General features: G+C 35.9%; 1 protein-coding gene across 1 annotated transcript in view; it reads left to right on the top strand.

The window, feature by feature from the left end:
• The window catches only part of SHANK2 (SH3 and multiple ankyrin repeat domains 2), a 372,036-nt gene that overhangs the window by 214,146 nt on the left and 134,310 nt on the right, over positions 1-23,580 (top strand). Inside the window, exon 21 of the mRNA XM_048949837.1 lies at positions 9,464-9,539. Coding sequence (XP_048805794.1) covers positions 9,464-9,539 — 76 coding nt within the window. The remainder of the gene's footprint in view (positions 1-9,463; positions 9,540-23,580) is intronic.

Genomic DNA, 23,580 nt, shown 5'->3' with positions numbered 1-23,580 from the left:
TCTCCATCTGTTCTTTCCACCTTAGGGTGTAGGATGACCTTCTTCAAAGCGGTTGGTTATCTTGTGTGACTGTAAATACATCTCAGGTAAAAATACTTTGTGTGCTGTAGAGTAGAGCACAGTTTCTGCCACACAACCAATAGAGAGTTCCTTCACAAACTTGTAATGAGATCTTTCTAGATTTCAGATAAAGTTGCTAGAAGTTACCCACCGCTCTGAAACAATACTAAAAACCACCATTTACAATTCACGGTCTTCTGGCAAATTTGTAACTGTGTGAAAATGATTGATAAAATGATATTGTGATGTTGTTTCTTGGCTGACAGTAAATACCAAATTTGGCTCTACAATAGGGAGAAGTAACCAAAACTAGAGGGCTGTTAGGATGGTTTGGTTGTGATCATGATTGCTGTTGTTCTGTGACACTTGAAGATATGCTGAACAGGGGGAGTGTCAATTAATGTCACTTTTTGAATGTTTGTAGGAAATGTGCGACGGAGATGTGCCTGGCACCTTCCTAGCTGGTGACTGTTCTGATCCAGTTTCACATAGCTGTGCCTTAGCTTAAAGCTGCAGAACTTCATCTTGGGAAGTAAATTCTGCTGTCTGTTTAGAATGTAGTGGGAACTGAGAAACGGAGCATTTAGTTAATGAATGAGACAGATATTGAGTTCTGAAATGTTAGTTGTTTGTTTGTTAGAATATTTACTTTTTTTTACTCTAAGTATTTTTAGTTCTCCGTTTTTTAGTTTTATTTTAGGTTGAGTGTGGAGAAAAAGAAGGCTTCTTCCCCACATATGTGCAGGGTTGATTTTTGTTTGCCCTTTTTTTAAATTTCTTTTTTGTTTTAGGGCAGTAAGTAGAAACGGAGGTAGACTGAACAATATGCTAGTATATTAGCACTGAATTCTGCAAAGTCTTTACTTTGTTAACACCTCTAAGCCTGCTTTCTCTATTTGCAGTAGTAGCCCCTGCTGCTCAAAGATACATATTCTTGACCTAAAATGTGTAAAATACGAAGACTTAGTGTTTGCGTAAGATAAAGTGTGTTCAGGAGCACTGGAAGATGGGGACTGCAAAATTTCACATTCACAAATTGTGAAGAATAGAATCCCACTGTAGAGCTAACAACTAAATTTCAAGTGATTCCTGCCCTTTTAGATTATGCTGCTGCTTTTTCTCACAACGCTAAGGTAACTCACATAAATATTTTCAGAGGAGAAGGAAAATATGAAATAGTGTGATGATTTCAAACTTCTGTACTACAGATTAGTTCTAAAGAATTGGGACATTACAATACACCTCAGCTTTGTAGCTGAACAAACCATCCTGACCTTCAGGACAAGTAACCATTTGCAACAGATCAAGATTCCTATGTTCTGTCTAAACTGGAAAAACAAGTTGCCTTCTTACATGTTTGTAGGCACTTTGGAATTGACAATAATAACTGTTTTTTATAAAGTATACTCTACATATTTTGAATGTGCAATAGAGGGATAAGCAAAATGCATTTAAGTTGCTTCATTTTGGACACGATTTTGTAAAAAATGACATGTTCCAGCAATGATCTAAATACATTCTAACTAATCAATTCCCTGGTTGGTTGCTAGAGTCTTTGAAGTCTCTCTGGCCCAGGTCAACATCCATCTCTTTACAAGCAATGAAGTCTGAAAAGCCTTGTAAATCTTTTAGAAAAAGAGGAAAATTCCTCTCAATTTGTTCCCTCCAGTGACATCACCCAGACCTATGTCTGTGTCTGTTCCAGACATCAAGCAATTTAACCGTCTGTTTCAACTGGGACCATGGACACAGCTACCTTCCAGCATCTGGAGGCTGATTAACTGTTCTATTGCAGATGGGTCATAAACTGGGGGCAGAGGTACTGAAGGCCTGAAGAAAGCGCCAGGAGAGCATATCTAGAGATCACTACCACATTTTGCATATATTCTGCAAATGGAGGAAGAACATGTTCTGTCTGCTCTGCCTGTTCTGTAAAAAAAAACAAACAAACAAAAAAAAAAGCAGAGAGAAGGTCAGTCTACCTGTGTTTCTACTTATGGCAGTAATAAAAAATGGGGGGGAAAAAAAAAGGCAAAACAAATATAGCTCATTAAACTAGCCTCAATTTTAACATACGTTTAACTTTGCTTCTTCTTATGATGCAGATATAAGCAAATGAAGCCATGTTCCCATTCAGATTTAAGCTTCAGCAAGAGAATATTGTATTTAACTGGTGACCTGGATGTTTTCCTCTGTAGCCTATTCTAGTGAACTGCTTTAGCATAGGTTTTGGACTAGGTGACTTCCATCGGTCCCTTCCAGCCCCTACAATTCTGTAATTTTGTGACCTTGTTACAAGAATCCTGATTCCTTGTAGTTAGCTCTGTAAGATCCATTCCAAAAAAGAACCAAACAGGAGCATCTGTTGGTATTGCAACAATCTGATTTGCTGTTGCACTCAAATTTTATAACTTCAAATACCAGATAAGATTTGCTGTTTCTTGGTTTCATCTGAAAGAAAAAAATGGCTGAGAATATCCCATGAACTGTGATGAACTTTAACAACACATGAACTTTTCTTTATTATCCAGTTATTTTCTAGATCAAAGTTCATAATGTGTCTCTTTTCAAGAAAATCCCTTGTTACTTGAAAGCAAAAAGCATACTGAACTTGCAATGAGTTAAATCTGTAGAAGTTACAAGGCACAGAATGGAAGGAATAGGGTAACTTCTTTGCAAAACTCTTTTGTCTTCCTAAATGTGGTGTTTATTTCCTTAATACATGTTTTAATACATTCTGTATTACAAAGCTTTAGTTATGCTGTGACTTACAGCAACGCTGAGGGTGCTGTTTATAATTGGTGGCCTTTTGCTGAAGTACAGGAGTAGTTAAATTGTAGGATATGTCTTTGATTAATCTGGTCATGTAAAATGGCATTATTTTGGCCAGCACATCATCCAGTATTATTTTTCCCACAACAGCAAAGGGTTGTGATATAATGGCATGCTGAGTTTTCTTAAGAAATGGCAAAAAGCATAGGTTGAGACAAGGTTTTAGGACGATGTCCACCCTAAATTAGCATTTTTTGAGCTAAAAAACATGCTACGTATTTTGCATTTGGCTTCCTCTAATATAGAGGTAATTTGGCATCATTTAGCATTTTGTATTGCAAATACTTTGAATGCAACATAAATGCTTTGTTGTGACTGAAACGTAAATGTTCTACATAGTGATATTTTCAATTCCATATACTTCTTCCTTTTTTTCTTTTTTTTTTTTTTCTCTGCAGGGTCAATGTATTTTTATGATACTATTGGAACAGTTCTAGGAAAGGCTCTTGTTGTAAATTGTCTATTAACCTTACATATTGTCTGTGTACCTGGCAGTAACAAAGAATTTTAGACCACTTTTCTCAGCTTTGGATAAATTTTGGCCTAACCCTCAACATAAATAGCTGCAAAAGCAGTTTTTCCCCAGGAAGTATAAGAGGGTACACAGTGCAAGCCTTTGCCTCCTGCCTCTGCTGGGTATTGCATTCTATCAGACTCATGCAGAGTGCTGTTTCTGACCTTGTTTCGGCAGAGAGCATCTCCAGCTATCTATGGCGGTAATGAAACATCTCTCAGAGTTGTTGCTGGGGAAAAAGCTTTCTTTTTTACGATGGTGCCAAGCTATTGGATTTACTTTGGCCAGCAGAACAACAAAATCAAGGACTTGGACTCTCATTTTTGAACTTTTTTTATTACTTGGATTGAAAACCATTTCTTATTGAAAACTATTTCTTAAATTCTGCTAGCATAATAAATGTCTTGATTGGAATAGCAGTATGTCCTGCCTGTACCTTTCATGATCCCTTTATGATATTTCTCTCTGATACCACATCCAAAGGAAGCAGTGGCACTTTCATTTCCTCTGCCTGGCCTGTGCTCGTGTGGATCACTTCAAACCCTTCCCACAGTGCTGGTAAGCAGGCTGATACGAACCCCCTGGCAGAGCAGCCCCATGCAGTTTCCTAGGAAACACAGTCTCCGAGATGCCCTGCGAAGAGCAGCAGGGAAAAGTACAAGAAATGAAGGTAGTTTCTTTGGGATTTTTACCTAGTTTACTACTCTACTGAACAATATTGAGTATGTAAGCAATTTACTGCAAATAATAGCACCACTGTGGTGTTTGAGTTGTCTGTCATAACATACTTACAATAGTTATTTGCTAATCATTGAAGAAACAGAGCAAGAAAGGAGTTATCTGTCTGTGTGAATTATGTCTTCCCTTCCATGGCAGTGATTTTCAGCTTTTCATTATGCTGTCTGTAGGCACTGCTGGAGCCCTATGGTCAGTTCCGAGGCTTACACAGGGAAGTTGCAGTGAAGTCACAGATGTATTTCTCAGTTCAGGAAAGCCATTACTACTCCTGAAGTGGAAGAAGAGAAGGAGGATATATCTTATTGCTTCATCTTCATAGTGATCACCCTTATTTGACCCTATAAATTATATTGAGAATGGCAGGATTTGAATCGCTCTATTACTGAGATCTCCACAACACTAAAGCATTGTTATAAAGAAAAGGCTAGTTGTTTATTCTTCGTGTTGCCACTAATACACAGTGCAAAGTGCTTATGTTTGCTGCAACTTCATTGGCTTCAGTGATAAATAGACCAAGAAAAAACTGGCCACGTTACTTTTTTCCTCTCTATGGCTCTTTGTAGTGGGGCTCTTGTTGCTCCTAGATTGCTTATTAATTGAGGCAAATAAAGTCTCTTAGGTGGTTTACTGACTTTTTTGTTTCTTTTTGTAGCAGAAAATAGAGAGGTTTATGCTGATATGCACCTATGGAAGATATTTTCTGTAGCTGTAGAGGAAGCCTTGCTTTTGCATAAAGTGGTCTTTAGTCTGTGAACATCAGTGCATTATTTTGAGGACAGAGTTGTTAGCTGCGACCCTGTTCCAGTGCTTGATGCCCAGGTATGTCCTGTTGCTTTAGCACAGCGAAGGCCTGTACTGTGAAAGTCTTCTAGCTGACTGAAGATAATAGAAAAAATAGTACTGGAGTTACTCTAGTAAAATGGAGATTTCTCAAGAAGTGTAGAAAATCTTGAATGATCAATGTTCCTCTTTTTTTTTTTCTTTTTTTTTCTGTCAAAGGAAACAAAGCTAGAGCAATCTTGCAAACACAGATGTTTTGTTCTGTCTCCTGGAATGACTTTTGGTCTGATCCAATTTCATGCAATTACTTTTGGCTGTGGTGAGACATGTTCATCTCAATAATGATACAAGATTATTAATACTAGTAAATAATGTTTTTCTAGACCTTGTCTTTTATTTTATTGCTATTCTTTCTCATCTGTCTGTAAGCAAGTTTAAAAAGAAATCCGTAAAGGTTTCCTTAAAGGACTCCAGCAACGGCGATAGGTAGGGTTACTAGCCTTGGATGGGCCAAAATTGCTGCAAAGTACTCTGGTTAAAAGGTAAAAAGCTGAAGGAATGTAGGAATGCATGAAAATCCACTGGAACCTGGAAATAACCTTTTAGTGTTATAGCACCTATTTACTGCACAATTCTGGCTTGAATTCAGAAATTTATTACAGTTACATATCAGTACCTTTTATTGCTTGGTCAGATTAGAGAAAGGACTCTCTAAGTACCTTTTTTTTCTTTTTTCTTTTTTTCATTATCCTGTTCATTATGATGACAAATTCCCAATTCTTTTCCCTTATAGGTATCATCTGCATTTATGCTGCATAATAAGACAGACTGGAATCGGAGTCAGGGTTTAGGGAAAGAGGTTAATTAAAGAACTATAGGGTTTACACAGCAACTTGGAAAACATGCCACTTAGCCTTGAGTTCATGGATTTGTGAAGCTAATAGGTTCCCAAATAATCCCTGTGAATGCAATTACAAAGAGGTGGGGAAAGTAGAGGAGCAGGAGTGACAAGGAGCAGATACTAGCCTCAGCTGAAGAGTGCTGGCATGGCATTACTGAGTAGCTGAACGAAGCTATCTGCCTTACAGTGTCTTGCCTTTCCTCCCACTCTCACACAAAATTTGTATTTGCTAATAGCGCTGAAATAGCTTGTAGAAAACAGTTGCTGCAGAAGAAACATCTGGTTCCACAAGGCTCAAGCAGTGGTGTGAAGTGCTTCAAAAAATTCTTTAGAAAACCTTGTTCTTTTAACTACTTTTAGTCAACTTCTGAAAACAGGCCAGTGGTAAACAGTGAAAGGAATCCAGTGTTCTTCTATGTGGCTTCTGATCATGTCTCCTGATAATAATCTGATTTTTTGGATTATGTGAAAAATAATATCTCTTGGTGGGGAGCAGGCTTTATGCACGTCTTTTTTCTTTATGTCACAGCAAGAATTTGACTTCTGAAGCTAACCTTGTAAATTTAGCAATGAAGGTGTGACCTATGCAATTCACAGAACCCCCTACAGCATGTTGAGAGATACAATCCTACACTGAGCTATTTCAAAGACAAATCTCTTTGAGCAGCTGCCATGTAGCCTTGGGTACTGCTGTTGCTCCCTACACTTCTCGCTCTTACCCTGTGAAAGACAGTGTGGTGTTCTGCAGCCCTTCAGCTGATGAGCTGCCTGGTGGAACTGTTGTTGTACCTAGACAGGCACCAGGTGGCTCCTTTTTGGCTGTTCCAGAAAGGCAGGGGGTAAGGGCAGTAGGAGTTGGAGTCTGGGATAAAAGTAAGGTGTCTTTGGCAGACAATGCTGCTTGGAAATGAATGATGAAGGGGCTGAATGTGCATAAACAAGACTATCTGATAGAATTAATGCTGTAATTGGGATTTTCTCCCTCTTTGACCATCCAGTAGGAAGGATGCTGGCTGATCTACACAAGATTATTTTTTTTATTGTTAGACTTGTAGTACAGCCCCTCTTCTATCTTGGAAATTATTGCACCAGTATGAAGAAGTAACTTCCTTACTCTGTCAGCCAGCTGCAAACTGCATGTGTATTTTCAGCCATAATTCCTCTGTATTGAGCGTGTACTTGTATTTATGTCTCCAGCTGGGGATATATTGAAGTCCCACAGTCTAGTTAAGAGTCAGCTGTACTGATTAAAGTAAGGAAAGAAGCTTTTTTGTCAACTTTGTTTTCCCAAACTCTGTCCCCCAGTGCTTTCTTCTGCACTGTGCTCCTTGACTGTGTTTAAAGCCTGCCATCCTGCTTTGATGTTTTGGTGTTTTTTTTTTTTACCTGAAGGCCAGCACTTGGTCATCTGACAGCACTATATCTCAGAGTAATGTTTAATATCCACGAAGTTGTGACATAGATATGGTGTACCTCAAAGGCTTTGACTGGCTTAGAGAACTAAGAAAATTTGTTTGGACTGAGCCAGAAAGTCCTCCAGTCAAAAATTCCTGGGTCATACAGATGCGAATTTCATGGTTGCAAGCTAAATCAGGAAATTTTCAATGTGATTTTGATGTCTGTTAGGCTAATACTTTGATGGCATTTGAGAACCAACCTGTATTTATGTAAGACTTTTTCCTTCCTTGAAAAACATGTTTCTGCATAACTGTCTTCCCATAGATGATAAAGAAAAAGACAAAGGGGACATACTAAACATTTCTAAGGAAAAAAATAAATGCCCTAAATATCTATAAGGCTGTTCTATACAAATGCTGTGGATTTACTACATCTAGAATTGGTTGTTCTGAAGTATCTTAAGTATCTGCTAACTTTTCAGAATTTACATTGATACATAACATGGAGGAAATATTCTGCTCATGATTAAATAATATTCCTGAAATGTTTAAGTCTTCAAAGCAGATGAGGACACTTCCTTTCTGATAAGATAAATGAGGAAGATATATATATACGCTTTTTTAATTGTAGTGGGAAAAAAGAGACATCTCAGCTGTTCAGTGAAGTAACCGGTTATACATGTGCAGAAGAAGCAGTGTTCAGTATGGAAACATCCAATTTTCAATGTCATGAAAACTTGTCACGATTTCCAGGCAAATTTTGCTTTCAAGTGTTGGAGCAGGCTGCCAAGATAGTGTAAGAAATAGGCAGATGTGGCACTGAGGGAAATGGTCAGTGGGCACGGTGGGGATGGGTTGGTGATTGGACTTGGTGATCTTGGGTCTTTTCCAACCGCAGTGACTGTGTGATTCCTGTTACAAAGGCAGAGTAAGGTTCAGAAAATTGACGCTTTTGGAATGATAATCGTAAAGCTTCCAAAGAATATTCATTCTTTGCTCTCTTTTTTAAAGTTTTATTCTATATGAATGCTGCTATTGGTAGTAAATTTGTTACATGTTTTCCTGTCTGAAGAAGAATATCACAAAAAATTTATCTACTGCCTGTACAATATTTTTTGTTCTTCCCTGAAGGTGTAATTTATATATGCATTTTGTAATAGTCTCTCAGTGTATACCTTTTAGGTTATGATATTTGCTGAAAAAGAAGAATAAATCAAATACTGGAGTAGCATCTGTGTCTTTGACATACGCTTGACTGGTGCTTTTCAAGATACCCATTCAAAAAATAGGAGAACATCTTTTGAGAAAGATATATGTTTAGCTCTTTTATCTGCCATTCTATAAATACTGTTCTAAACTACAGTTTTAGACCTGTACTGAACCAGTATTGATATTGGCCAATCTGACTGTAGAAATACTTGTTAACATAAATTTCATGGTCGTAATAGATTGATTTAAAATTGCAGCCACTGGATATGGGATCTGTTTCAGTGGAATGTGTGGCTTTGTTCTTTGTGGGGTTTTGTTTGTTTTTGTCTTGTTTTTCTTAAGAAAAGGATGGATATCAAGTTTTAAATGGCTTTTCTTGATGGATGTGTTGTTGTATCATATTCTTTTGATCATCCTGTTTTCAAAATACAGTTTCTTTCTATTTTCCTTAATCCTTTGTCCCACAGTTTGTTAGATTGTTTGCTTTTGCTGTATAATACTAGTACAAATCTTATAGCGCTATTTATTTGATTGATGGAAATCAGTGTGGGCACTTTTACCCCTTCATTCTTCTCTATCTGGGTAATACAATGGCTGAATATACTTTCATTTTATGTGTTGCATGTGTATATTTAAACAAACAAACAAAAAACTCATTTGCATATATATTTTTTGCTACTTCTTAAACCTTTCCAAACTGAATTGATTCTTTTGTTTTATTTCTTTTTTCTTTTATTTTGCTTCTTAGTCCAAGAATGCTTTTACCTCTGAGAATGGAGTTGGAACATTCAAACTTAGAACTAATATGTTACATTATATACAGAGATTTATTAACTTGATGCATATGATATGGTAAAAGAATGTTTCAACTCAAATGTCAAAATTTCTTCAAAACTCCTAGAGACCATTTTAATTCATTGTAAGTTTTCTTTATTGACATATAGCAGAAAATCAACTTTGAAATTGCTAATGAAAGCAATGTTTGATTAAAAAGTATAGGAGTACTATTAAATGCTCCCCTTTTTTATGCAGAAACACGAACAGATAGAACAAAGAAACTGTTTAGACACTACACAGTTGGATCCTATGACAGCTTTGATGCTTCAAGGTAAGGATTTTTCTTTTCGGTTGCCATCTGTTTACAAAATCTTTCTGAGTTTTATTTAATTGTTACTTATGATTTAGACTTTAGAGAGGAAAAGGAAAGCAGATTACAAAACTGAATTTCTAAGATATCGTTCTACTTCTAGATCTTTTTAGCATAGTTTATTCTTTTCTTATGGGATGGGTTCACAAAAATCATGAATAACGAAGTAATAGCAAATTTATGTTCACTATTACGTTTTTATGAGCAGTGAAGGAGATCAGCATCTCAGAGAAGCTGTATGTTCTAGCTGTTTCCACAGTCAAAGGCAACTTAAGCTGGATATTTCACAAGATCAGGCTTTATCTATCTATTTGCAGAATCATACTTGCTGATTAGAAAACCAAAACAAAGTTTTATGACATAATTTTCTGAATGGTATCTTAGATCCAAAGCAGAAATTAAGCTGCTGGAAATTAGGAATTTTACAATTTAGATAAATTGTTTCTAGTTTCTGCTGAGTATTCATGATTTCAAAGCAGGTTTTTCTCCTGCATGTACATAGGATGTATAGCCAGCTTCTGGTAGGAAGTTAGCTATCGGTGTCTTGAGAAAATTGTGGTGGCATACTGGAATTTCTTATGCTTTTCTCTTGACTGCCTAATTACAGCTTTTCAAGAAAGACAACTTTTTTGTAGAAGAGTTCTGAAATGTGTAAAGCAATGATGGCAGAGTTTCATGTGGCATGTTATCTATTTCAAGAAAAAAAAAGTGGTAACTGCTGTTTCTATTATGTGATCTTAGTCCAAGTTCTGAGGGTTATGCATAATTTCTGTGCCAGTTAAACAACTTGGAAGAATTTGGAGGGTGAAATTCATGTCGGATGAAGTTGTTTGGATGCCCAAGGCGTCCTTCCCTGTTCCTGCTGGTCAGTGCGCAAAGCTCTGAAAGGCAGAGAGCCTGCTGCTTGTCTGCTGCTTACAGCTTGTAAATATTTGGAAAATACTAATGCTTTAGTCCTATTGAGTTGTAATTTGAAGGACTATTGCAGTGCTGGATGAAGGAGGAAGGTTTGGTGGCACAGTGGGAGAACGCACAGACTTGTGGGTGAGATATGATTATCCCATCTCAGAGTATCTGATGTTCCTGTTACAGAACACAGTGTGCTGTAGGGCATCAGCTCTGGCTACTGTGGAGCAGAGAAATCCCATTTCCACATCTTGCATATTTCCCTGCTGTGATCAGCCAAGTTAACAGAGCTTTGCACAGTGGGACAATGATGTGATTGACTACATAGTCTAATAATGATAAAGTTGTCAAGAAAAGCTATTATTCTGTGCTATGAAACACGTAAATGTTCTGCAGAGCAAGAGAACTGGTTAAAAGTTTCATTTTCAGAGAGCCATGATGGCTTTTTGCAAGACTATCTGATCATTCTATAACCATAGCCTTGTCTCTGCATTTCAGAGTTAGCAGAGTTGTTTCAGTAAAGTAAAAAGCGATGGCTATATCACATTGCCTCACATATACAAAATAGTTCCACTTGGAAACCTATCCTTAATGATAATTTGAAATGACAAATTGTCTTTCTTTTTTTTTTTTCCCCTACTCTTTAAAGTATTGGATTTGTGTAATGCAACAAAGCTCTAACGCATTTACATTGTCTAATTCAGGCTATAGCCAGATAGGAAAGTTGATCAGATAAATGAAAAGTTTTCATACACACCCTAGTCATTGAGTGATCAGATTTGAAGTATATTTAAAATTGTTCCAGATTTTGTCATAATTGTCTGAGGAGTACAAGAAAAAGCAACAGAGTTCTCTTGGCAGCTTCTGAATAAAGCAAAGTTTTGGAGAAAATTAATTTCCCCTGAGAATCTGAATCCCAGGGGTCCCATTTTGAAAGATCGTAATGATAGCCCAGCAGTACAAGCTGAAATTAATACTTTCTCCTACCTTACCATTTTAATGGGGAAATTCAGGAAATATAACTGAAAGGTATACCTGTCCAACACTTTTTTAAAGAGAGAAATGTTAATTTTAGATTTTTTTTTATAATAATACAAGAAAATTTAAAAATTTAAAAATTGGTGTCTGAGTTTCCAAAAAAGAAAATAAATTTTCCCTGAGACACATATAATAACTTGCTGTAATGAGATGTTTACTGGGAACATACGCCACGTTGCAAGGTAACCTTCCTTCTTCATCCTTTTCAAATGTGCCATATAGAAGAGAAACAGCATTCTGATACTTGCTTTATTAAAACTGCAATAGCAAACATGCAGCAGCATGAAGTTGAGATTCAAATACTGGACTGAGAACGTAGATCAGCTTTTTGTACATCTAAATGCTAATTTTACTGTTGCTTAAGTATTGTGGCAAAGAAAAAGAATTTGTATTTAAGAACGACAGGAGATTGGTGTGACTTTTAATATGTTGAGTACATTTAACTCCTAGCATGGGCTTCTTCAGAGAGAGATTGTTAAAAGTGGCAAACATGATGTCAAACTGACAACAGTTTGTGATACTTCCAAGTTAGGAAGTAATCGAAGCAGCATACTATGTTATAGTTTCCTATCAAAGTAAAGGAAGAATACAGGAAGAAAAAAAAGGTATAACTGCTCGCAGATAAGCTTTAATAAACATTTGTTAGAAGGTGATTGTGTTTATGTGCTAAGAAGAGCTTTGAAACCAAAGTATTAACAAATATGACTCAATTCCTTTCCAGAGATGTGGGGGAGTGAGGGGAAGTCTCTGTTCCACTCATTTCTCCTTCCTGCTCCCAGGAAGACAAAAACTGCTGAGTAGAAATATTTTGTTCAGAAATCTATATTAATAGGCTTATTCACATGCAGGAAAATGTATTGTACGTGGCATTTTTCATCTTTAGGAAAATGTGCAACTTGAGTAATGAAAGTTCATTAAATCTTATTTCAGCTTCGCATAAGAAATGAATTATCCGTAAATTAATATTCCATGAAAATGGATAGTATGCTTACTAACGTGCAGAAAGGCAGTGAGGATTCCTTGCCAGTACAAATAATCATTAAATACCATATTTATATAATGTTTGGAACTACTGAGACTAATGTATCAACTGACTTAAATGCTGATGGGATGTATTAATTCTGTTGTGCAAAAATGACGTGGTCTCTTGAACCTGACATGTGCTGCCACTGCTGCCATTCCTTTACAGCAATTTCTCTACTATTTTATTAAAAACTTTTAATAACTAATTTCTTTCAGTTTCCTTTAATCCTATGCAGATGAACACTGAAGGGAAGGATAGGCTTTGTTGCAATTGCAGACATTTGAGAGAGGATAAAGCCTCTTATGCTAGGAGGATAAATGGGAATACGTACATGTCTCTGGACAGTCGTCTCAGGCTTCAGCTCCGGAGGCTGAGCTGAAAAATGGGATTGTTGGTTTCTTTCTGCATCCCAGATGGAAAACACAGAGAGCCCCATGCCTGCAGTGGCTGGACTGTGGCATCAAACTCAAGGAAATAGAAAAGACCCTCTAGGGCAACAAACCCCAGGCTAGAGTCTCCACTTTATGGCATGCCTTGTAGCGTCAGGAGCAGGAAGTAGGCACAGACAAAAAGCAGATACACCAATGCAATTGCAGGGAGATATATAAGACAGCTCTGACACATCCCTAGAGTTCTTTGGCTATCCCTGCTTTTGTGTTCAACAGTAGTTCCAACAACCATGAGATGCTGTTTCTGAGAGTTGGAGGTAAGGGGCAACCTACCAAGTCTTGTCTGGAGAAATATTTGTTTGTGTCTGTCTTGAGTAGACTGAGTGGATGATGTTGTACAAAGAAGAAGCTTCCAGAAAACAATTTGTATGCCTTAAACCAGTTATTTCACGAAGTCTTGTTGAATTTCAGTTTAGTAAGAGAAATTAATACTAAGGCAATAGAATGGATGTTGAATGCTTTTTAATTTAAATTAAAATCATTATAGATCTTTACAAATTATAATTTTTAATCTGCTTTTTAACATGTAGTGAGGGAATTGATTCCATCAAGATAGGTTAGGGAGCTATTCACTCAGGAAAATCAGAGGGAAGACAAAAATAAGTTAAAATGTGTAAGATTAATTACTTGTGCACTTTCACATGTAAAATATTAGCTGCCTTTTGAAGGATGTTATTGTTGATAAAGTAACTTAGTTTTATTACTCTACAGACATAAATGTGAGATTTCAATGGTATGTAAGGATTGCAAACATGGTTTGGTGGAAACACACGATCCAGTCACCCTCATGGATTTGGGAACTTTACGATACACATGTGGAAACTTGTACTACTGCATTAATTGCATCATCTGCCTGCTACCTTCAGCAGTATAGTCAAATAGCAAAAGTCAATACAATAATTGAATTGCCAGCTTCTATGCAATTACAAAGTATATGATATAAATATAAGGTTTAATGTCCCTTCCATTACTTCCCCTTTCTTCACAGTCCAATTGATTTTCACATCTTTTTTTTTTTTTTTTCCTAACCACTTTAACTGGTACTAATCACTGCACAGAAACTTTCTTGGTGTCTTTTCATGACCTGCTTTTACTACAGCACTATTAAGAAGCACATGTGAAAGGATGTAATAAATTTTTTTCAAAGGCTGATTGCCACTGAGTTAATGGTGGTAGTGAATTTATTTGCTTTCTGATGGTAGTTCTATTTTTTTGGATGAAGAGAAAGAGGAAAATTTAATTGTATAGTCATACACAATGATATGTGTAAGAAAGCTTAATTAAAAGCTTAATTCATTAACCCTAATGGCCCTGCCTGGACTCCAGTGGCAGCATCCACATCTCATGAGCGTAGAAGCTGATGGAAACAACTCCTTAAAAACCAATGGATGTACAAACATGTAAAGAAAAAAAAAAAAAAAAAGATCTTTCTCAGCTTTATATCTTATTAATTCGCTATTGATGTTGACATCTGCAGTGTTGGGTAGAGTTGTATATGCTTTAACAAACAGCTCCAAGAGCCTCCTTAGTGCAGATGAAGCTGTCTGTCCCAGGAACTTGTAGTGCTTTTTATATTTTTATTTTATAACCTGCCAACTACACTTGTTGGATACTTCAGTTCTTGTCCCGAAGTTGTGCTGTGATTGGAGCTGCTTTAAGACCCATAGCATCAGATGTGATACACAAGTATTACACTGTATTTTTTGTTTTAGTGAAAACTTTTGATCCAGAAATACTTTGATCTGATTTAATATTTGGCTTCACGTGGAAATACTCTCATTGTCCTATTCCTGGAAAATACAAGTATTCATGACTTGATAGATAAATACACTTTTAAAATGAATGGAATTTCTTTTGAAAATCTCTGTTCCTTGCAAGTCCTGAGATCCTAAGCACCAGAGAAGAAAGAAACTGAGCTTTTCCTGGTTGTGGTTACAGCAGTGGTATCATTCCTGTGTTGCAGTGAATTGAGCATATGTACTTGCTGAGGGCTGCTTACTTGTGTGCAACTATCAACAGCAATCTGTTAAGTCTGGCAAAGGGTTCTTCATGAAAGTTGAAGAGATGTGTAAGGTCTGTTGTTTTTTACATTGTTTGCCACGTTGCTTCTCCCTAGACCTGGAGAGTACGAGGGCAACATAGATAGTGGAGAGGTATTCTTATCAAGAAGAGAGGGTTCTGCATAACTGGCTGCTTCTGATCTTCTGTTGGATGGCACCAGTTCTGCTGTACTAATATTTTCTGTGAGATTTGTACTGTCCAGTTAATCTCTTTCGGGAGTTGGAGTAAGGATATGAAAATGAACACTTGCTCTTAAAAACAGATTATTTTCTTTTACTTTATTCTTGGATTGATACATTGACAGTAAGTTGAAAGGGATTTTACAGTATTATTATGCAGTATATATGTGTATTTATTGCAGGAATAGATTTTAAACAATATTCTTTTTTTTTTTTTTTTTCTCTGATGGAAAGAAACAAATACTATAATATTTTTATTTAAAACAATATATAGCTCAATCTTTGTCGGGTGATGGTAGTAAAAATATCTGAAAATGCTCATACTTGTATATTCACATGATATAGTGGGTGTGTTTACATTTGAATGCATGTTAAAATTTTAATTACATAAGATCTTTGTACATGTGGTACTCTTGGTTCTTCCAGACAGAGAGAACAAGCAGCACTGACCAAATTATGGAAACAAAAGTGTGAAAACTTTTTTTTTCCTGTGTATTGTTATTTTATTTCTGAAGATATTTGGGTAGTTTGTCTGATGCCTACTCTGAATGAATATATGCTTGCTTTGAGTATAATGGTTTGATAGTGCTGAACTGCTCCATTAATGTGTGAGGTAGAAAGACAAGGGCAGCTCATTTTTAACGCTTTATGCTTCATCAATGTGAAGAATATAATTTAATACAATTAGGGAAATTAAGTATATGTGCAAGCAATAATTAAGGCATCATAGTTTTTTGTGGAATAGGAGGAGATATAAGATGTGAAGTCTTTCATTTACTATTATTTAACTTCTAATGAAAATGATCTCACTTGCTAATAAACAACTTTGCCTTCACTGCTATGTGTACCGCTGTGACCAAGCTTTTTATGTTTGTGACTACAGATAATATTTAAAGTAATTGCTAAAATTAGTGGGAAAAAAGGGTGTGTATGTGTGCATGTATCTGAACTGTAATATCACTTTATTAAATCTGCACTATAATTGCATAAAAATGCACGTTAAGATCTACTGCAGTTACATTTAGGTGCAGTATTCCACAGTGAGTGGTGGGAGTTTCCATAAAGCGGTAAGCCCATTTTTGAGTTCCTTATTAGTAAAGTTTGTTTAAAGCACTTTAGTAAGATCCTGCTTTTAATAACTGATGATTTTTGCTACACTGACTTAAATTTATGAGACATTTTCTAGGCTAGATGGGCTAAATTTCTAGAGGTAAAGCAAGGAAAGACCAACAGTTCCCAAGAAGGAAGTTAAGAAAAATACATAGCTCTTCCCAATTTTAAAATTAAAACTCTAACTATAGGTACAGATCTTGTTTGTCAAGGCTGTGATTTGGTAATGGGCCATTTCTCATAGAGCCTTTGATGCACTCAAGTTCTCTATCACTCCTCTGGCCAGCTGCTGGAGGACAGGAGGGAATTTAATCAGATATTCTGAACGTGGGGAGGAATAAATCTTGCTAAAGTATAACGGAGGGAAGTAATGTGTGTATGTGTGTGTGTGTGTATATATATATGTATACAGGAAAAGGAGTGAAAATGACAGAAGGTGGGGACACAAGAAAAGACTGTGAGGATGTGATACCAGGTTAGTTAGAAGCAGGAGCATAATTACATGCAAGGATAGAGCAGAAGAAAACAGATTTAATGTTTGTTTTTCTGAGAAAAGGAGAACAATTAAGTTTCTAAGAAATACTGTTTTACGTTCTTGAGTCCCAGCCTCCACTGTGATGACTTAGCTTCCTCTGTGTGACCTTTAAGTCCCTGCTCCACTCCACTTTTGTCCACCTTTCTCTCAGCTAGCCACTAGATGAGCAAAAGCTAACATATGGTGCCTTCGATTATAAGTGATGCATTTTTATGTTTTGGCAGCCCAAAAGAACAAATAACTGTGATCTTTCCTTCACAGAGAGCAATAATTTAAATAACTTTTTTCCTTTTTCCAGACAGAGCTTAACAAATATTGGTTGTGTTTGCAGAATTTGATCTACAAGGCAAATTTTAAGGGTAGCTGGCAGACAACGTCTTTTTTCCTATTAAAAAAGAAATTAGCAAACTAGAAAGAGGTCACTGTAAAGCTCTCTCATCACACAAAACATTAAGGCTGATGAGAGAAGGATGTTTTCTTCTGTTCTAGGACAAAACTGAGGTTCTGGAGTTACATTTCTTTGGAGGTTTTGCTTCTGCCCAGTTTACACAGATGGATTTGCTAGAGAGCAAGCAATAGCTGGTGTCAGGGTATACACCTGAACACAATTCCCTCGTGTAGTAGATCGCTTTGACTTAAACCTGAACTTTGCATTGCTGATGACTGCCAAGAACCCGACAAATAGAACAATTATTTGTCCAGGTCTTTTGAAGCTTACTCTTTCATTGCCAAGAGGCAGATTAGCTCAGTCCTCAATAGCTGTGGCATGCAAGTGGGTATATCAGATGTGGATGACTGGCAGATCTACCAGCTGAATAGCTGCTGATCTTGCTAGGGGTGCCTGTGCACTCTGGCAAAACGTTTCATCTTTCGTCTTCTCTGGAGAAAGAATCTTTAGCCAAAAGTAAAGTCTTTGTTAAAATATACTGAAAAAGAGATTATTTTTAAGAAAGAGGCATTTCACTAAAACTGGTTTCGTGAAAAAATTCCCAACAGAATATTAATGAAGGTTCAGAAAGTTCACTGTTGAGAACTAGGGCCTATGTGGAGCAGTTTGTGTTATGCTCTAAACCAGCAGTTCCAAAGATAGATGGTGCAGCACAGTCAGATCCAGTTGCAGTTGCACTTTTAACAGATACATTATATTATATCTGTACTGTGAACACTTCAAATTTAATAAATTTTGTAATACACTTAAAATTAAACTCAGTGCAACTTTAATTAGTCACCCAATTTAGTTGATATGCTAAACCAAAATTCCTACTGTCTCCAGTACTTACAGTATGAAAAGTGCAAGAAACTGCCAGAAAATAAGCTGTAATACAGCCAGCAAGCAAGGAAAGGGGGCAATATGGAGAGATTCCAGTTCAACATTACCTTAATTAAGAAAAGTTATTGCTGGTTTAAATAAAGCAGAATTCTTTCTCTTAATCAGCTGGTATATGCATGATTTTTCACTATTGCTACCAAAGCTATGAGCTAAACTGGCCATTATCTGGCAAAATTTCTGAGAACTGATACTGTTAGATGGGAACACTGCTGAAGTGAATGTTTCTCAAGCTTTTTCGCAGAGAAGTAAACAGTTCAGAGTAGACTTAATATAACTGAGGGCGTTAGTGTAATTAGAGATGAAGGAGGTGGGAATGTATTTCAGAAAAAAGGTAAGGATGCTGCCTCCTTTTTAACGTTAATTAGGTTGTAAAATAATATGGTAATTAGCCAGGGTTTTTAAACTGATTTGTGCAAATTAAACACTAATTGACACCTTCCCTTCCCTTCCTTATAGAAAAAGCCTAGAACATATAACTTCCTTATTCTTTGCTGTCTTAAGACTTTTGAGAAGAAAAAAAGTGGGAAAGTGCTTTTGGGAAAAACAGTACTCAATGCCTTTGATAATACTTCCTGTGTTTTGAGACAGAACTTGAAACCTACTTGTAACATATGCCTTATAATCAAGTGTCATAAAATTTTACAGGAATGTTAATGCTGTTAATTAAAACTAAAGATGAAGTAGTATTTTACATGAAATACTCAGGTCTGTAAAATTGAAAGGAACTGTCAAGTCACTCAGATTTCTTGTGGTTAGAGCTGCAGTCAGTTTCCAGGAAATGCAGGACAGCAGGAGTATAACTCCTAGAGAGTAGGGCATGATGGAAACCCTGAGGGATCCTTTAAAACTAATTTGAAGTTGAAAACTGAAATCAGGAATGTTGACAGAAGCGTATTATAGAAATACTAGTCAAGAGATCCTGAGGAAGGTTGATGTAACCCCTTGTATTACTGTGAAATGTGCCAAAACATGATGACAGTACTGCACGAGAAGAAAGCATGTTTCAGGGAGTCTGTAAGGAGTAAGTAGTCCAGCTTGTTTGGATTACTGTGGGGAAGCACCACATGTGCTTGTCCTGCTCTTGCACCCTTCTCTGGTTTTGTCCTTTCAAAGAAGAAGAATGTTGGATCTAACCCAGCATGGCTGTACATATGTCATACTGGCATTTGCTAAAAATGGGAGGAAAGTCCTGTTTGATGCATGCCAAGTCTGAGATAAGCATAGAGATTGATTATCAGGCTTTGTGAACTAGTTAAAATGCTTCATCAGCTGGAGAAGTTCATTATTGTTATATATAGTTATGTTTTTCTACATTCACACCATTATCTTAAATCTGAATAAATCTGGATTGACGTCACTGGCTCTACCTTTTTTTTTCACTTGACCTATTTGCTAACCTTGAATTTATTTTTCCTTATTACCGTGGTTGTCTGCAAGAATACTGATTACCTTTAGCAAAAGTATTTGAAAAATTATTGTTTAAAATAAAAGCTAGGGAGAGAGGTAGCATGATTACTAACATGAAAATTACTCATTTTGTGTGAATGCTTTAATAAGATTCTTAGAGAGAAAATTCCTCTTTTTGTGTGCTTTGGTGGCAATAAATAGAAGAGGCTAGAACTGCAACTGATTTGGGTGGACAAACACAATCCTAACAAGGATAAGTATTCTGGTTACTTGCGCATATTTGTTCTGTCTGTTTATTTGTTCAAGGCTCATAGTATGAGCAATGAATATTAATATTTTCATGCTGCAGGCATAGATTGCTCACAGGCTTGATAATTACAACTGAAAATTGCCATTAAGTATCAGGTATAAGTGGAGTGTGCTGCAACCCAAAAGACTAATGTGATTGATGGAACAGCTGTATGAAGGGTAGGATTCTGCATTATAAAACCTTCATATTGTGTACTAGAATTACACCTACATAAATGTTTCATGTTTAGTTTTCATTTTACCATGTGTTGTTATTATTATTCTTTTAAATACAAATGAAGTTAATTAAAATAAGGGAATAAAGCTTTTTTTTTTTTTTTTTTTTAAATTTCATTTTGCCATCCTGCTCCCCCAGCATGCTATTTTCTCTCTACCAATACAAATGCAAGAGAATAGTAACATTTATTTTAAAAATGATGATAATAATAATAATGAAAAGCCTATATGCATACATTATAATGTATTCAAGTGTAGGACTGTGCCCTTATGATTTTTTTTTTCCTTCTTACCCTATCCTGAGATTTCTCTATAAAGTAAAATAGATTTTACTGGATGATTTATATTTCCAGGAAGTTTATTTTGACTTCCTTTTTTTTTTTTTTTTTTTTTTTTTTTTTTTTTTTTTTTCCCTCCATGTCAGTTTGTTACTTTAATGGTTGTGTTCCAGCAACTGAAGGTATATAGGGAACTTGGGTATTACTTCAGATTTTCTGATCTTTCATATGCCCAAAGAATATAATGTTATAATATTAAGTTGAATTAAAAGTAACTAAAAGAGTGTGGACTGATACAAAGATATACAGAAAGTCTCTCTTTGCTTCTACATTGAGAAAAAAATACATAGTTTCTCTGTCATGAAATTTGATGGTTTTTTTTTTTTTTAAACCTGTATTTCTTTATTATGTCTTACACTATAAACTCATGGAGGTATATAGCATTGCTGTTCTTTTTAAAATAAAATGCTTCTTGTCCCTTATAGTTGTGGTTAATCTTTTGGGCAACTCTGTCAATCGTAGGGCTGGAAAAAAACAGCACAATCTTTCCGACTTTCTAAGGCATATCAAATCACTTCATAACTGATATTTTTTTTTGTTTGGTAACTTAGAGAAGCACTGTTCATTTTTTACACAGGTTGTCAAGTATTCAAAATCCAGGAAAGACAACTTGATTACTTGTTCAAAAGTGTGAAACATCTTTTTAAATTGAGGAAGTTATATGTGCTGTCAGGTTTTAATATCATCCATAATGATGTCATAATGTAATGGAGATCCGTGAAATATAGGAATTAGGAAGTGCCTATATGTCTCTTCTGACATGTTACAGTTTAGCATTAATCAAAAGATGAATTTAAATGGATAATATGTAACACTGCATTTTGCATGATCAAATAGGCTTTTACTGAACTCTGTAGAAACAGCACTGATGCATGAGGTGGAACACAAATAAATGGATACAAAGATGTGAGATATGAAAGACAGAAACAGGTAATGGAGGTATGTAGTGTATCACTGAAGTATCATCTTTTCCTTTCCCATTCCTTTTCTGGGCCTGAGGATAGCAAACTGAAGAAGATATGGATATACTGAGTTAGACGTTCAAACATGGAAGAAAGCTGGAATTCATATACAGTGTTGAGCATATTATTCTATTATCTTCACAAATTCTCTTTCCAGATGTTCAGATTTAAAGTAAAATCTTATCTTTCTCTTTGAATTCTACATATGCAGGATTGTATGCAGACCTGGTTTTATAATTGTTTTTTTATGAAATAGCAAAATGTCTTAGAGCTCCTGTCACTGTGAATGCCTGATGAATTAATTATTATTCTCCAGTATAATTATTTTGAATGCATTAAACAGCATCTTGAGGACTTAACTGGCTTTTTTTTTTTTTTTTGGATGGACAAATGTACATCGAAACATAGGGTTTAATTCTTCTAATTCTGTTTTATCAGTAAATGTTGTACTGATGCGATAACTTTGCATCATGATAATGAGAATATTGTTTTGGGAAACAGCTGAACAGTCTAGGTCCGCTTTAGGTATAGTAGCTCAATGGAAAAATAAAGTAGGTCTGTGCCCTGATACCCTATGTAAAGAAATGTCTGTGAGTTCCTACAAATGGTGGGCTTTGGGAACAAGGAGAAAGAAGGGGAAAGTCAAAGACAACAAAGAACAGGAGAAATCTTTTTATTTAGCTACCCTATTGTCGGAATCTCATGACCTCAAATATTGAAAAGCAGAAAGGGTGACCCTGCTTTCAGCTCTATGTCATTCTATTTAACCCTTCTCCTTTATGTTTTAGTTATTATACCACCATCAGTAGTCCTTGGACTTCCACCTTCATTTACCTAATCAGAAGTTCATCAACTTAAAGTTTAGAATTTACAGTATTCTGACATTTCTGTTTTAATGACGGGTTGAGACTTCCTTGAATATAAGACTGTTGAGGTAGTTACCAACTATCTGTTTGAAAATATTTTCTTACAGCCCTTGTCCCAACTACATTTTGCTATAAACTTCCAGATAAGCAAATGTTCTGTATTATAAGGAAAATCATTTAGACTTTTCTTATATGATCACAATGATATTAGTGGAATCGATCAGTTGTACAAGGCAGGACAAAATATAAAGTATTTTTCCTGAATATCTTCTATGTGAGTAAATTGTATTTAAAAAAAAAAAAAAAAAAAAGTTTTGTTAGAAGATGGAAATAAGTAGTTAAGGAAAACAAAGTTTAGAAAGCAGATGCATATTCTGGAAAACAATAAAACTGTTTCTTCACTAAAGTAGACAGAAATTATTTGTTATTTAAAATGTCATTGTGAGAAACCAAGAAAAGATTCTATCAAGGATAACAGTAGATTGTTAATTCTTCTATAAGCGTAATAACCTGTTATCGTTCAAAGCTATATCTTATCAAATAAGAATATTTTTAATACAAATTGTATTGCAGTGCAGCTAAAGATGTCATCACATAAGGGAATCTCTGCGTGTGATGGCAGGGTATTCAGAAAAAAAAGAGTTTTCTATGAGTTTTAATCTGTGGTTGACTACATTGTGCTGTTTCTGTTTTGTAGGTGGGTGAGGTGGGGAGGGACCATCCATGTATTTTCCTATTTGCACTTCAAAAGCCATGCTTATGGTGGTAGCTAGTACCCCTTCAACAAGTAATTCCTGTTTTGTGTGTTACAAGAGCTGTGGAAGCTTTTCTGCAAGACCATCAGCTGGATGATCGATGTTTGAGAATAATGAGCAATCAGATACAGAGTCTTCATTAATCTTGAAGGCCTTAATTACTAGGATTAGGTAATTTTCCCAAAATTGTTAGAGTAGATGACTATAAATAGTAAGGTTGACCCCTTCCAGCAATAACAGGAAAAGTTTTTCAACTGGAAGTTTCTTTCATTTTTCAGTAAGATTTGCTATTCACATTATTTAAATTTTACATGGTATTGAGACTGGTAACTTCTGCCCAAAAACTAGTATTCAGAAAAGAAGTTCTTTATGTGCTTTTAAAAGGGAATGACCATCAAAACAGAAGAGCTTCTCTTGAATAGATTTCCAGAATAACTCTCTGAGTCTGAACCTACCTACCATACATTGTCTTATCCTGAAAGAAATTAGTGCAATTGCTTTGAGGCGTTGTATGTAG

Source organism: Lagopus muta, chromosome 6 (genome assembly GCF_023343835.1).
Source record: "Lagopus muta isolate bLagMut1 chromosome 6, bLagMut1 primary, whole genome shotgun sequence".
Taxonomy (NCBI): Eukaryota; Metazoa; Chordata; class Aves; order Galliformes; family Phasianidae; genus Lagopus; species Lagopus muta.
The sequence above is the reverse complement of the archived record's forward strand: the minus strand, read 5'-3'. Positions and strand labels throughout refer to the sequence as shown.